We start from the raw sequence: 16,144 nt of genomic DNA, 5'->3' as shown, positions 1-16,144 counted from the left end.
GAATTTAAATTGACCACCACTTAGCCAATGAAACAGACTCAAAAGTGGTTCAACAGTTCTAAAATAAAGAGGAATGTGACTCATTCACATCCAGTTCTAGAACCCACTCCCATAAACATCACTTATCTGAATCATACACATTGCATCACAAGGCACTCTAAAGATGAATGTCAACCATGAACAAAACCTACCATGATTGCGTACCTAAAAACAATGGTGGTCCAGACCGATTGACCCAAGATCTCCAGCAAATGCTTTTGTTTGACCATCAAATTTGATATGAGCTTGTTACAAACTTCAATAAGAGGCCCACGGGCTCGGTTAGGTTTCTAGGGTTACTCGTAATCCCTATACATTGTAACCTACTCATTCAATAATAATCATTCAGTCTTTCATAATCTTTACATGGTATCAGAGCCAGTCTAGCTCTATACCTTTTCCGCCGCGCCACACACAAATATACAAACCCTAGCCGTCACCACTTGAGAAAAACCCTAGACAAGGTGGCGTGCCGCCACTGCCGCCCTGTCCGGTCTTCGTTCGTAATCCGTTTCCATTTTTTTTCAGTTTTGTGTTCAAATAAAGCTTCGTCTTCGGTTCTAGATTCACCGGTCTTCTTACGGTCTCTTACCAACGGTCTCTTACCACACAGATGACGCTACGGCTCATCCTGTTGATTTCGCATTTCCGTCAAGCCGCCCCTTGCCGCCGTGCCGCCGCCGCTCATTAGACTACAGTCTTCGCCGCGCCGCCTGCAGGATTACGATCCGCCGCCGCGCCGCTACCAGCCGCCGCTGCACTGCCGTATTGGTTGTCATTTATTGGATTAAGAGATCATTCAAAACCGTGTATCAAAGATTATGGATTGAAGATTGCAAGATTATGGAATTTTGACCGAAATCGAAGACAGGTTTTTAGGGTTTATTATTGTTTTTTGTTTTCAGTCTAAGCTTCTAGTTCTATCCGCTACGACTGCGGGGGAGTATTAGACTATGGGCCCACGGGCTCGGTTAGGTTTCTAGGGTTACTCGTAATCCCTATATATTGTAACCTACTCATTCAATAATAATCATTCAGTCTTTCATAATCTTACATAAGAAAATAATAAATAGGAAAGTTTTATTCCAATTTCCAACTAATAAAATGGTCATCCTTTTGAATTTTCTTTATAGCTTTTACAAATTTCACTTCGCTTCATGTTGTGTTGTAAACGAATCGTTCTAAACAACTAACAAACAGAGGGATGAAGCGGAAAACCTGTATACGGTTCTTTAAACTCCCTTCTTGTAGCTCAAAATAATTTCTTTGTCCATCTGAATATATAACGAGATAATAAATAAGTGTAACAACAACGAATTTGTGCAGCTAGATAAACTTTTTTTCCTGAGGTGGCAATTTAACCTATTTATAATTTATAAATGAATAGGCAAGTCCGGATTAACTTTTATTTCTAATGGGCTAATCAAGTAAAAGAAAAGGGTCAACTGGTACGAGGTGTTTTTATAATGCATAAATTTTAAATTAGTTTATTGAAGATATATAATTATTATGTAAATATTGCAATTCTTGTAATCACATTTAGCATGCTAATTATTTGCTAAAAAGAGTTAAATGCCATTTTAGTCCCTGTGGTTTGGGCCATTTTGTCAGTTTAGTCGAAAGGTTTTATTTTTCGTCTATGGGTCCAAAAAGGTTTCACTGTTGCCATTTTAGTCCACGGGGTTAACTTCATCCATTAATTCTGTTAACGAGAAAGGCAATTCAGTCATTTTATATGGCCGAATTGCCCTTGTAGTTCACAGAATTACATATAAAATGACTGAATTGCCCTTCTCGTGAACAGAAAAAATGGATGAAGTTAACCCAGTGGACTAAAATGGCAACGATGAAACCTTTTTCGACCCACAGGCGAAAAATAAAACCTTTGGACTAAACTGGCAGAATGGCCCAGACCACAGGGACAAAAATGGCATTTAACTCTACTAAAAAATATATAAAACTTTGCATTCCACGCCAACCCCACCGAACAAAAAATTACCCCATTTTGCCACCTATTCATTATAGAAGTAACAACAACCGTCTTTAAACTTACGGTTTTAGCAAGCTCTTTAGCTTTATCATCATCGAAACCAAGTTTAGCCATTATTTTATAACCAGCTGATTCCTTCTGTGCCCATATTCCCAGAAGCAAATGCGATGTCGTCACTTCTCCTGTTTCACCTATGAACAATACAAACGGGAAATCACACTTACTATTAGGAAGATGGGAAAAGTATTTCTTACACGCGAGTCAAAAGTATATGCAAGAATATTATTCAATGTTGCAGAAATCGGCCTAGGCGGCAGATTAATCGGCGCCTAGGCGCTAGTCGGTGGGTTACTGCCTAAATTTAAGCTAGTCGGTCAAAAAAATCGGTTGTGGTCAAAATCGGTAAAAATGGTTCAAAATTGGTAAAAATCGGACTAATCGGGCTCATGTTTTTTGACCCAAAAAACCCAATTTTTGAAACCTGGCCCATGGTTTAAAGCCCAAATTTTAGTTATAAACCTATTTTAACATTTAAGTTTAGGTATTTTAACCTTTAACCCCCTCTATCTTTCACTAGTTTACATATGGTTCCTAAACTTTTAAATTTATTAATAAAAAGTATAAAGTTATCTCCTAAACTTGTAAATTTATTAATAAAAAGTATAAAGTTATCTCCTAAACTTGTAAATTTATTAATAAAAAGTATAAAGTTATCTATATATATATAAAAATTTGTAAAATTATACTTAAAAAGTCCAATCCGATTAATCCCTATTAATCCCGATTAATCCCTAGGCGGTACCTCACCGCCCGACTAGCGCCTAGCGCCTTCTACAACATTGATATTATTGCTCCAGTACAAGATCTGAGAGCGTACCTGACTTTAGTTTCTCATTGATTGCCCAATCAATGGCCTTCTGAGCCGCTTTGGTCAATGGAGGATGTTCAGGGCTGAAAATATACATGTCTGATTTTCCGAGTAAATTTACAGTTTCATCTCTTACTTTGAAAAGCGTTACACCACTTTCTCTTAATAATTTTGCAGCCAAACTGGTTCCTACAAATGGAGTAAAAAGCAGCAGATGGTTAAAGTTACACTTATTGTGTGGTTTCATGATGATAGAATACTGGCTGTATGCATAACATCTTCAACGTTTTAAAGGGTCATTATATGTCTGTCGGCCAAAACTAGGGGTGCAAACGAGCTGAGCGGCTCGCGAGCTGCTCGAGATCAGTTAGAGAAAAAGCTCGAAATGAGCTGAGCCAAGCTTGAGCCTAAAATAAAACTCGTTTATTTATCGAGCCCAAGCTCAAGCCTGACATGTGAAACTCGCCAGGCTCATCGAGCCTTATCGAGCTTTAGTATAATATTAGTTTTTGTTAATATTTATTAACATTTACCCATTATATAAAGTTGTCTAGTAAACAAGCCGAGCCAAGCTTATTTAAACTTGTTTACAAGCCAATCCCGAACCTAAAAACAAGCTTGTTTAGTAAACAAGCCTGAGGCCGAGCTTCACTTATTGAGCTTGCGAGCCTAAACGAGTCTATTATTTTTATTTAATATATTAATTAATAGATAATAAACGAGCCAAGCCCGAGCTCGAGCTTGAGCTCTAATAAGTTGAATTTGATTACATATTTACATGTATAATAACACAAAAGCATTCATAGCAAATTGCCATGTGTGTAACAAGGATAACAGATAAGGATATTAGCTTACTGACCCTCAACCAATATGCCCAACAACAAGGACTCCGTCCCGGTGTTATTATACTTCAACTTCCTAGCTTCCAATTCACCCATCGCAAACGACTTTATAAATCTAAACGACCATCTTCACTCACTCCCACAATGAACAACAATTTTGTCAGGCAAAAGAAAACAATGATGGCATAAGTACTAAAAGCATAACAACAAAAAAATTCACTAATAAACTTACTTGGCTGATTTCTCAGGAGCTGCTTTCTCTGGTGTCCTGAAAAATCCCAATCAAATTGCAAAATTAACAATGTTAATTTATACTTCACTAGTTTGGAAGGTATGAGCTGCACTTTGAGTTTTAGGGTCAACCTTGTCACATTTCAATTTGAAATTTTATAAGGAAAAATTACAAGTTTTGTCCTTTATCTTTATACCACTTTTAAGGCGGTGTCCTTTTTAACGAATGTTGACAGGCGGTGTCCTTTACTAGGTATTTTGTTGCAACTTTAGTCCTTTACACCCAACCCAGTTAAAAAACTCAGTTAATTGTTGACAGGCGGTGTCCTTTACTAGGTATTTTGTTGCAAGTTTAGTCCTTTACCTAGGTATTTTGTTGCAAGTTTAGTCCTTTACACCCAACAATTAACAGGGTTTTTTAACCGGGTTGGGTGTAAAGGACTAAACTTGCAACAAAATACCTAGTAAAGGACACCGCCTGTCAACATTCGTTAAAAAGGACACCGCCTGAAAAGTGGTATAAAGATAAAGGACAAAACTTGTAATTTTTCCATTTTATAATCCTTTTGTTGAATATATATAACAACAGCATCCCTATATAGGGCCGTAAAAGTACCGAACCGAATGGAGCCTTGTTCACGTTGGTTCGTTTAGCATTAAACTAGTTCACGAACACACATCGAACGAAAATTCTTGTTCGTGTTTGTTAATTAAGGAATTGAACTTATTCACGAACAGAAAAGAACATATACCATTTAAAAAAACAACATTCTTAATCCAAAACATTAGACGTAATCCCCTTGTTAAGCAATTGATATAATAATCATAAACAATTTTTTTCCAAATCAATGGCACAAGTTAGACATAAAACGCATAAACATAATTTTACTCCAAAATATTTGTTCAAAGCTATTCAGTTAATGCGGTAAAATATCGGATATCGGTCAAGGACCGATATTTGAAATATAGGTTATCTCGGTGAGATATCGGTAATTTTAATATAATGCACAATTTATATATATAGCAATTTAACACCAATAATTCAGTGATATATCGGTTATATTGGTCAAATATCGGTGATATATCGGTCATATCGGTCAATATCGCCGATAATATCGGTACCGATATTTTGACCGATATTTGACGACGATATTTTACTAAGGGACCGATATAACCGATATATCACCGATATATTACCCAACGTTTCAAGACCGCAATTGAACATTTCATGTTCGTTCATTTATTAAACCAACAAACATAACCGAACGGTTCGCGCTAAACGTTCTGGTTCGTCTACAGCTCTATCCTATATATACGAATACGAACTCCTCATATAAGTTTTTAAGTAGCAGTAAATATCCGTTTGACTTCAAAAAGTCAAACACTATTACACCAACACTAAATTCAAATATTCAATTGAAATGTTCAAATCCACATAGAACACAATCAGTAAACAAGAAAATTAATAATGATAATAAGACTTACGGAGCTGCAGGAGTGGAAGAAACGGTTGCAACGATGGAGGAATAACGGCCAGAAGTTTTACTCCGGTAACTCAAAGGCTGAATTGAGAACTGAAGTCCGATTGAAGACCTAACCGTAGGCGTGAAGAGCGGAGAATTGTGTGAATTCCGGTAACCGGAAGATGAAGATGAAGGTGAGATGTGAAGTAGTGAAAGAGATTGTGTAGCCATGGAAGATCGAACAAAACCCTAGGGGATTCTGGTGTTTAATCTTCTTCTGTGAAAGAGAAGACAATGTGACTGGATTTTTTTTTTTGTTGTTTTGAGAGAAAATACAGATTGTTATTGCGTGAGATTCTAGAAAACCGTTATTGGGCCACATACTGGATTTTGTTTTGTTGTCTTAACCGGGCGGGCTTCAGACTGGATTTTGCTTTGTTGTGTTAACCGGGTGGGCTTCAGATTTTGATTTGAGTGTTTGTTGGAAACGAACGGGTCAAGAAACCGGGTCAGCAGCAAAAGCTCAAACCGGGTAGGCTTCAGATTTTCATCCCCAAATTTTCTGTTTGATTACTTCTTGCTGAAAATTAGTGTACTCTAGTGTTCCCCCGGAAAACTATACCGTCGATTGTTACTTGACAGTCGCTGTGCCACCACAAGAGTAGAATTCTCTGGCGTAACACACGGTGGGATGAAAACCCGGATGGGCTCAAGATAGAGCCTAACACCTCTGCAAGGAGACTAAGATCTATCTATCATTGCTTAATCCACCAAAATGACACAAGTAGTGATTAAACTCGGGTCTCCATTAAAAAACTCAAACCTCTTTACTACTAGACCACAAATGATGAACGTGGTCAACAAGTTTAATTTTCTAAATTTGTCAACCTTCTACTCGTTTCCTTTAAAGCCCACCTTACACATCGTAGCCCAATAAATTTAGCTCACATCACCTTCTTGATTCTTTAATCTTTATTCTTGATAAATTCAGCCAATGGCCCTTCAAAAGTCCATGTGATATTTTTTTTTGAACGTCCAACATAAGAATCGCCGGGTACTCCGTACGCGGCACCCATTGGTTGAAAGGTAGCCCGCGGCAGCCCAATCTGCACGCACAGAGCCCCTAGCCCACCATGCCACCAGTTCCGGGGAAAACCCGACCCTGCACCCGCCCAAGGGCACGACAATGCGCCGGTAAAGCCGGTAAAGTCCATGTGATATTAATTTAGGCCCTCTCAGTTTTGCAATTCGCAATTCTCATAACACATTCCAATCCATCCATCGTTTAATATATTTCATGTTACATGTGTGTAGTACCTTGCTACAGTAAATAAAATTTTTCTTTCGGCAATTCAAAAAAAAAATATATTTCATGTTACCGCATGTATTTCTTTTGACTTACATGATCTTGACTAATTTTAACTTGATAATAATTAATAGTTCTTTTCATCTCGTGATCATTTTAATTTAATCATATTTAACTCCTTTAATTCATGACCCTAAAAATATAAAACCGATTATAATAGTGCATTTTGTACTAACCTATCACATTTATAATCTATTTAACATAAAACAAGAAGTACCTAAAATGCAATGATCACATGGTAGTAACCATAAGTTATTTTCATCGCACACGTGGAGCATAAGATAGAATAGTGAGGCCAATGTGTCTTTTCTCTAAACTAGGTGTGAATCCCATGATAGTGTCGTAAGGCTGGAGCGAAGAGGGGATGAGCTCTGAATACGATAATAGTTCATGTGGCAGAGTCCGAGACACGGTCTCAAGGTCTTTCACGCCAAAAGGCATCTTTAGGCTTTAGTCTTTTTTGGTAACTAACATTTGGTATGAAAATTGAAAGTTATGACCCAGAAATTATGAATACATCACTACAGGAAAGTCTCCAAAAATAAATGTAACGAAGACAGAAATATAACACATTTTTTATGTTTCTTGTTTTTTTTGTAACATGAAACTTACATAATAACGTAGCATGGTTGTGAATCGTCAACATATTCTTTATCTTGGAATTCTCGTCGTAACATTTTACTCTAAAATTTTTACACCCTACTTTGTTCCGACTCGATTGATCCTTGGCAACATTCTTTTTTTTTTTTTTTTACAACTAGACTCGATTCTTTCATTTTCTCAAATCATCCCTCAACAATTTGTCACCGATGAAGCTAGGTTGAAGACCAAGGGCTACATTGATGACGATGAGCAGATGTGAAGTCATCATCAATAATGATTTGATTAGTTGAGTCATACAGAGAAAAAAGAAAGAAAACTTCAAAATTAACATTAAGGTGAAGTTCACCATTCAAAGGAATGAATTATTAAACCCACCCTTTCTTTCTATTAGTTTTTTTGGGAGTTTTTTTATTGTATTTTAGAGATAAATCTCGAGCTCACAGGATGTGGTTCGTGAATAGTCTTACACGATACACACTTAAATGTTGACAAACATGTCAAAACACACATCCAATTCCAAACGCCACAACCATTTATAATTGATTTTTCTTTTGTATATTTTTTATAAATCTTTGTTTCAACCTTGAAGCCTTTAAGACAAAAGATGCGGAAAATTATATTCCTTATCTTGTCTAATATACATATAAAGTAGCATATTTCTTTGCAACCCAGAAAAATTACAACAATTACATATGTCTAGTAACATTAAAAATTTCGTAAAACAATAACAATAAAATAATAATAACAAAATTTTGTAAACACTTTGTTTTAAACATGGTCCTGTATGTAGTTGTACATGCATATTATTCCTTGTTTGGTGGTGATTGATGCCATCAAAGGCACCAAAAAACATGAATTTAGAAATGTTCTGTTTGGGCTTGGATATCAGGCTCCATTATCCAATCACAATACTGGCTCACTAGTACACATAGTACTTTGTTCTCCCACCAACTGCTTATCCTAGAGGTGACCATTAAAAAGATATGAAATACATTATTATTCTATTAATATAAACTAGTAGTAACACCCTTGTGCAAACATTGTTTTTAGAAAACTATGCATACCACATTTTATTAAATGACGAATATTTATATATTTTTAAGTTCAATTAAAAATGGATTACAAAAGGAAACGGCATGCCAAACCAAAATGAGATGGTACCAAAACTTATTATCTATTATAGACAATAGACAACTATAAACATAGATCATCAGTTAATATATCACTTACATAAGTCTATTTCCGTTGTCCTATCCAAAAAAAGGATTAGTCACCCATTGACAATGTAACATGTTTATAGACATAACTACATACAAAACATGTTTAAAAAGCTAAATTACTACCACCGAGGAACCAAATATACAACCACAAAAAACTATCTCATCAACATTGTTTAAAACCTCCAACCAAAGCAACATTCATGAAGAGGGCTTTCTCTTTTTCACAGTATGCACAACTTTTGTCATCTTCAGCAACTTAGTAGAGTTGTGAAACTCAAACGAAAGTTCAACACCAAAACAATATTGCAGTTATTTAGTATATTAGTTATTTACAAATTCTAAAGACATGCAACATAAAGGGTTAATGCTCAAACTAGACCTCATCGCCTTAAGCTTTATAGTTCTAATTTCTAAATTAATTATACGGATAGTTAATGTGGTACGATAAATAATTAAACCAAATTTGTAATTAGTGAAACTTTGAAAAAAAAAAAAACATAATATGATATATGGACCATCTCTAATTAATAATTATGTAACTCGATTAAGTTTTGACTTGTTTCGTAACATCACAATCACTTTATTCTATATCTTGGGATTGGGCTCGGGAAGCTCGAAGAAATAAAAGTTGCAAAATCAAAGACAGAGTTTGGTGGAGTGATCACCCCATCGAGTGGTCTTGGGATTGGGCTTGGAATCCTCGTTCGCCCGAAGAGATGGAGGAATGGGAGAATCTTTTCAACATTCTTGGCTCATCACGTGGCAATGGTAAAGAAGATTCTTGGAAGTGGTTGGGAGATAAATCGGATTCCTTCTCGGTGGCTTCCATTAGGGGTCGGATGTATGAAGATTTGGAGGTTGTTAACAACTACGTGATGAAATGGTCTAAATGGTTCTAAGTAAATGTAGCATTTTCATGTGGAGATCGGAAATGAATAAATTACCTACTTTGGATGCTCTAAGAAGAAGAAACATCCAGATTGATCGAGCACATGTTCTCTTTGCGAGACGGCTAACGAAACAGTGGAGCACTTACTTATGATGTGAGGTGGCTAATGCCGTTTGGTCTTTCGTGGCAAGTTGGTGCAAGGTGCCGCCTATTTTCGGATTTTCAGTTCGCTACAATATGGAGTTTCATACTCGGGTTAATCTATGCCCCTCTAAGAAGTATGTGCTTCAAGGAATCATCATTGTGGCGAGTTAGAGCATTTGGAAGGCTAGGAACGAAAGGATATTTCGGCAAAAAGAGGTTAAAATTGAAGAAATCATTGTAAATATTAGATCTTTCAGTTTTTTATGGTTCAAGAATGGTCTAAGTGTAAGTCTCGATATCTTGGACCGAGTGGTGTTCGTTTAGTCTGATGTAGTTTGGGGTTGTTGTTTTAGTCGCTTGGCCTTTGGCCGGTGCGGTTGTGTTGTTTGGTTATGAAATTTACTGTTAAAAAAAAAAAACTTATTCTATATCTTTCCTCCACTTTCTCATGGCCCATAAACTAACAAATATATGATAATATACGAGGTGATGGGCTCCGGTATTGAGTCACCATACGGCTGGGTTCTTACACGTTACATATTTACATAACTTATCCAATCTCGAGAAAATACTAAAGAATTGGCTTAACGAATGAAAGATTATTAATTCAGAAGATCGTGGTTATAACATTATTGTGTTTAATAAAAACAAAGCTAGTGGTGGTTGATAAATTGTACATTTTCGTCGACATCTAATATTAAAAGATGTGATCCTATAACATTTGTTTTATTGTATTTGATAGGGTTAGTTATCATATTATTCCATATATAACTTTGCAACTTTTTTGTGCATAACAACTTGTAAATTGTGCTTTATGAGTTTTTTTTTAAAAAAAAGTTGAATTTTTTACTTTTAACCAAAAGGTTTTTACCTTTTTAATTTTAACCCTACATAATTTGTTTTTTAACTTTAACCCAAAACTTTTAATTATTTGCAATTTAACTTCGCGACTTTTGTCACTTATACTTTTCATCTTTCGCAAATTTTCGTTTTACGTATAGTTCTAAAATTTTCGAGTTAATATGACGCAACGTGCATGTGTGGTTCAATGTTTTTACCTTTGTTTTTTCATGTTGACAAGTTCGTCGCAACACGCATATCCTAGGTCGAGTCAGTGTTGGTCGTCGATGACGGTTGTGTGACATTAGTACTATTTGACACACCGTTTTACGCCCCGCCGCAATGCGCGATGTGCTTTGGGGGGTTTTCAAAGAAAAAATGGTTATACATATGGTTGTCGTAACGTTGACTTTGGGGGTTTTCCAAAAAAATTGTTTTTTTTTTACTTTTCACCCAAAAGTATTTCATAAATTACTTTTAACCTAAAACTATTTGTTTTTTTTTACTTTTGATGTGTGTAAAATGCAACATATAAAACACATCAATCAAGGCATAAAACTAACCCTTTTTAAGTACTAATGTTGGAAAAAGAGTGTTTTTGTCTTCCTTTTGTATTTTCAGGATGAAATGAGCTCAAAATCACAAAAGAAGCAAAAAGACCACTAATTCTACCATAAATACAAGAAAAGGAACAAAAGTGGACTGCCCGGATCCTCAACGGCACCTCCCAAGACAAAGAGAAGGAAACAGAATCTGAACACGCCCCGTGTCCAGCGAACACGGGGGCGTGCCCAGGAAGCAGCAGAAAAGACAAACCAGTAGAAGCTTCCATTGCTCACCACGGGGCCGTGTCCAGTGAGCACGGGGGCGTGGTGAAAGTACAGCAGGCGCATTAATTGTAATTCGCAATTACAATTAATGAAGAGAGAGAGTGTCAGACGGGCACGGGGCCGTGTCCAGCGGACACGGGGCCGTGTCCAGCCTTCTGTTCAGCCTATAAATAGAGGAGCTTGGTTTCATTCTCTCTCATCCCTTGGCACACCACCTCTCTCACACTTCATCCACCACCCACCACCACCATAACACCATCATCCACCACCATCATCCATTGTCCATCGTAGAGTGTGTGAGTCGTCTCGGGATCCAAGATTGATCGTAAGAGTTCTTGACAATCAAGGCCATGTTTGCCTAAGTCTCTTATATCACTTGGTGAAGACATGTGTTTAGTATAATACTTTTTATTTTTAATCTTTTGCACTTTTTATTTGGTTTTGTATTAATGACTTTAATAACTAGTTACTTATGTTGAAGGTGATCTTTCCTTATCGTTTGTCCGTGGTGTCTTGGCATTATTTTACTGTCTATATAAAATAAAAGATTTTCACCATTCATATCTCCACGGTCTATATGGAGGTATGTTGGCTACCTGGTCGGGGGTTAAGGGAACGGTTTGGTAAGGGTCTTGCCCTTGTTCAGCGTTTAGAGGTCCTGCTTGGGACCTGGGTCAAATTTAGTAGGATCTCCTTCAATGCCCATAGGTATTGGATGGCGGGGATCCAAACTCTTTGACCCCCTCATAAGTTAACTACTATTAATACTATAACCCGGCTATTTAGGACTGTATCCCTGCTGACTCAGACTACTTAGCCGAGGGTAACGTCACCGCCAAAAGCGGGGCCTACCACAATTTGCATTAATAACTTAATTCATTATCCTTCAATAATCCGACCCTTTAGGATTGTATCCTTGCTGACTCAAACTACTGGGTTAAGGGTAACGTCGCCTTCAAAAGAGGGGCCTACTACAATAACTAAGATAATCTCTTAAACAAGTGCAAAAGTGCGAAAATAATCAAAGGTTATACTAATACACGTGTCGGATCCAAGTGATTCATCTTGTCTATCTGTTTTTATTTTATTTTATTTTTCAGCATTTAGTTAGTTTTTATTTTTCTTAGTTTAAATCATTTTTCTAACTTTTTGATTTGGTTAGACGTTGAGGATAAACCGGTATTAAAAGCTCTTGTGTCCTTAGACGACCTCGGTATCTTACCAACACTATACTACGTCCACGATGGGTGCACTTGCCCATATGTGTGTTTAGTGTTAGTGAATATCGTGTTTTATAAATTTAAAACTTGGCTAAAAGTGTAAAAAGGGCTTAAATACTCATCTAAATTATATACACACTAGCACGCATCAAGTTTTTGGCGCCGTTGCCGGGGACACAAGGATTTTAAGAAAGTTAGGAATTAACGGCCTAATCATCTTTTTATTTTTCTTTAATTTTTAGGATTTTTTTTTTAGGTTTTTCAGCTTCTGCAGAGCTCAGCACGGGGCCGTGCCTGGTCGGACACGGGCCGTGCTCAGCAACGTTACTGGCAGTTTTTGTTTTTCAAGTTACAGAAGACTGACCACGGGGCCGTGTCGGTGCAACTCGGGGCCGTGTCCAACTTCCAGTAACTGGGATCTGAAAAACAATCACTGTAACTCCGACCACGGGGCCGTGTTCGCTCAACACGGGGCCGTGGTGAACCTTCTGACCGACATTCTTTTCTGTTTTTATTGCAGGACTTGGAACCCGACGCCAACCTCGCGTAGTGTATGAGCTCCAGTTCCAATAAAGACATAAAGGAACCATTAGAAGAACCCGAACGCTTTCTCAGAAAAAGGTTGAAAGCCAAAAACCAAGAGAAGGTTTCGGGTGATCCAACCCCAATGGCGGACCAACGTACCCTCATGGATTATTTACGGCCCACCGTAGGTAATCTAGGCGCCGCTATCAATGCCCCGAATGTCGAAGCCAATAACTTCGAACTTCGACCGCACTTGATACAAATGCTCCAAAACTCCGCAACCTTTCACGGGCTTGCGGACGAGGATCCCCATCTACATATAACTAATTTCTTAGAAATATGTGATACCTTTCGGATCAATGGGGCATCAAACGACGCAATCCGCCTCCGTATGTTTCCATTCTCACTCAAAGACCGAGCGAAAGCTTGGCTCAACACCCTCCCAGTTGGATCGTTAAACACCTGGGATGAACTAGCCCAAAAATTTCTATATAAGTATTTCCCTCCTTCTAAAACTGCTAAATTAATGACTGAAATTAATACATACTCACAAGAGGACGGGGAATCCTTATATGAAACTTGGGAAAGGTTCAAGGAGCTATTACGCAAGTGTCCCCATCACGGCCTCGCAATATGGCAACAAGTATCCACTTTCTACAATGGATTGTTGCCACATACTAGGCAGACACTTGATTCTAGCTCCGGGGGACTTTTAGGTAATCGACGCCCACAAGAATTATATAATCAGATTGAGGAAATCGCTCAAACCAATTTTCAGTGGCACACTCCTCGGGGAAATAAGTCTATCGCCCCGGGCGCCTATAAGGTCGACGAAAGCACCTCTTTACAAGCCCAAATCGAGGCCCTTTCTTCAAAAATAAAAAAAAATTAGAAATGACAAAAACAGTCTCGGTTATGGCTTGTGAAGGGTGTGGTGGGTCACATGAAAATTGGAGTTGCATGAAAGAAACGGACGATCAACAAGAAATGGTAAACTACATTGATAATAGACCTAGGCCGTCGGGTCCTCCAACGGGAACCTACAACCAAGGGTGGCGAAACCACCCAAACCTTGGTTGGAGGGAAACCGGCAATAGTAGTAACCAACAAACCCAACGAACAAACTTTCAGCAATCAAGAAATGAGTCACAAAATTTCACTCAACAACAAGGTGGACGAGAAAGGCTCGAAGATACTATATCTCGCCTCGTCTCTGACACTGATAAGAAAAACTCGGAAAGATTTCTACAATTAGAATCTAATTTTAGGAATCAACAAGCTAGCATTCAAAACATAGAAAAACAAATAAATCAACTAGCTCAAAATTTTTCCGAGAGACCGCAAGGCGCATTACCTAGCAATACCGAAACAAACCCAAAGGCGCAAGTTCACCTCATCACTCTACGAAACCGCACCGTAGGGCCTGCAGAAGTACCTCCAGCGACGGAAGAAACAACGCCAGCACATCCGCAGGAAAAGAACTCTCCCCCATCACCAGAGCCTACCAAGGCTCCTCGAGTTCCGTACCCCGGTAGGTTAATTCGTCAAAAGACCAACGAGCAATTCGCGAAATTCGAAAGTTTGCTAAAACAATTGCATGTCAATATTCCTTTTATCGAAGTCCTAACCCAAATGCCCAAATACTCTAAATTTATGAGGGACTTCCTTACACATAAAAAGAAAATTGAAAATTTGCAATTAGTTAATTTAGGCGAAGAATGCTCTGCCCTCGTACTCAATAAACTACCCCAAAAGAAGATCGATCCAGGAAGTTTCACGATTCCATGCTCAATAGGGGAATCACCCGTTCGCAATGCCTTGGCCGACTTAGGGGCTAGCATTAACCTCATGCCCTCTTCGATGTTCAAAAGGCTTGGCTTGGGAACCACGAGCCCTACAAAAATAAGCATACAACTCGCGGATCGATCAGTCAAGTTCCCGCAAGGTGTCATCGAGAATGTCTTGGTAAGGGTAAGCAGATTCGTTTATCCTGTTGACTTTGTCATACTCGACATGGAGGAAGACACCGAGGTCCCCCTTATTCTGGGGAGGCCCTTCCTTGCCACCGCACAAGCGGTGGTAGATATGAATGACGGGACGCTAACTTTGAGATATGGGGACGACGAGGTGAAGTTCGGAGTTGGGAAGAGAATAGAGGACGACGACCCGGTCAACTACATGAAGGTTATTGATTCAAGCTTGGATGCCGCTCTCCGACGGTGTAACTTGGGAGGCAAGGCACTCCAATCAGAAAACATGTGACCGGGAATCGGGTCTAGCCAAGGACCCTTATAAACGTGGCGCACCACGGAGGCATTCCGCGGATCTATCCTTAGTTTAGTTTAATCTTTTAGTTTTTGCAGAATAAAACGCACTCATGGTGGTAATGGATGAAAAAGGGAACGAGAAAAATGGAACCATGCACGAAGAACAGAACAAACCGACAAAAATCTCCATAACAGAAGGCTCAACACGGGCCGTGCCCAACCAACACGGCCCCGTGCTGAGTCCCCTGCAGAAAATCACCCAGTTCAGGTAACTGGACACGGGCCGTGTTCAGCGGACACGCCCCCGTGTCCAGGCTTCTGTTTCAATTCTTTAATTTTTGTTACTGGCACTTGACCACGGGGCCGTGCCCGGTCAACACGGGGCCGTGTCCAGAGTGCCAGTAACACAAATCTTTGTTTCTAAACACACTTTTACACATTCTAATCAACCAAAAACTTTATTTTTGGCACATTGAGGACAATGTGTAATTTAAGTGTGGGGGGATGCTAAAACCTTGAAATTTTGCAAAATCCTAAACACAAGCCTTACACAAAACTCTATTGGAACCGCTAAACACCCCAAATTTTTTCAAAAACTTTTTCATTACTTGTCTTAGTTTAAGTTGGGAATAACAAGTTCTAAAAAGGTTATATTTTTACAAATTTACAACCGATAGCGTCGTGATAAAAAAACCAACATAAGAAAATTATGAAACGGTATAACAAGTCTAGTTAAAAATTCGATTATATATGCTTGGTCACATTAAAAACCCATTCCCACAAAAGTGAGTTTTGAGCCTTTATTGA

The 16,144-nt window shown here is 38.4% G+C and overlaps 1 protein-coding gene and 1 non-coding gene across 2 annotated transcripts; both read right to left on the bottom strand.

The window, feature by feature from the left end:
- Positions 1-1,058: 1,058 nt before the first annotated feature.
- Positions 1,059-5,753, bottom strand: LOC110869218 (ATP-dependent Clp protease ATP-binding subunit CLPT1, chloroplastic). The gene is made up of 6 exons (XM_022118505.2): positions 5,456-5,753; positions 3,972-4,007; positions 3,757-3,866; positions 2,907-3,086; positions 2,093-2,220; positions 1,059-1,313 (listed from the first exon to the last, which is right to left on the bottom strand). Exons 1-6 carry the CDS (start codon positions 5,662-5,664, stop codon positions 1,272-1,274), a joined length of 705 nt encoding a protein of 234 aa, XP_021974197.1. The 5' UTR covers positions 5,665-5,753; the 3' UTR covers positions 1,059-1,271.
- Positions 5,754-13,590: 7,837 nt separating this feature from the next.
- Positions 13,591-13,697, bottom strand: LOC118480724. The gene has a single exon (XR_004863702.1). It is a non-coding gene; the product is annotated as a small nucleolar RNA R71 (small nucleolar RNA).
- Between the last annotated feature and the right edge of the window lie 2,447 nt (positions 13,698-16,144).

This window comes from Helianthus annuus, chromosome 7, assembly GCF_002127325.2.
Source record: "Helianthus annuus cultivar XRQ/B chromosome 7, HanXRQr2.0-SUNRISE, whole genome shotgun sequence".
In the NCBI taxonomy this organism is placed as follows: Eukaryota; Viridiplantae; Streptophyta; class Magnoliopsida; order Asterales; family Asteraceae; genus Helianthus; species Helianthus annuus.
This window is presented reverse-complemented; position numbering and strand designations above follow the sequence as displayed.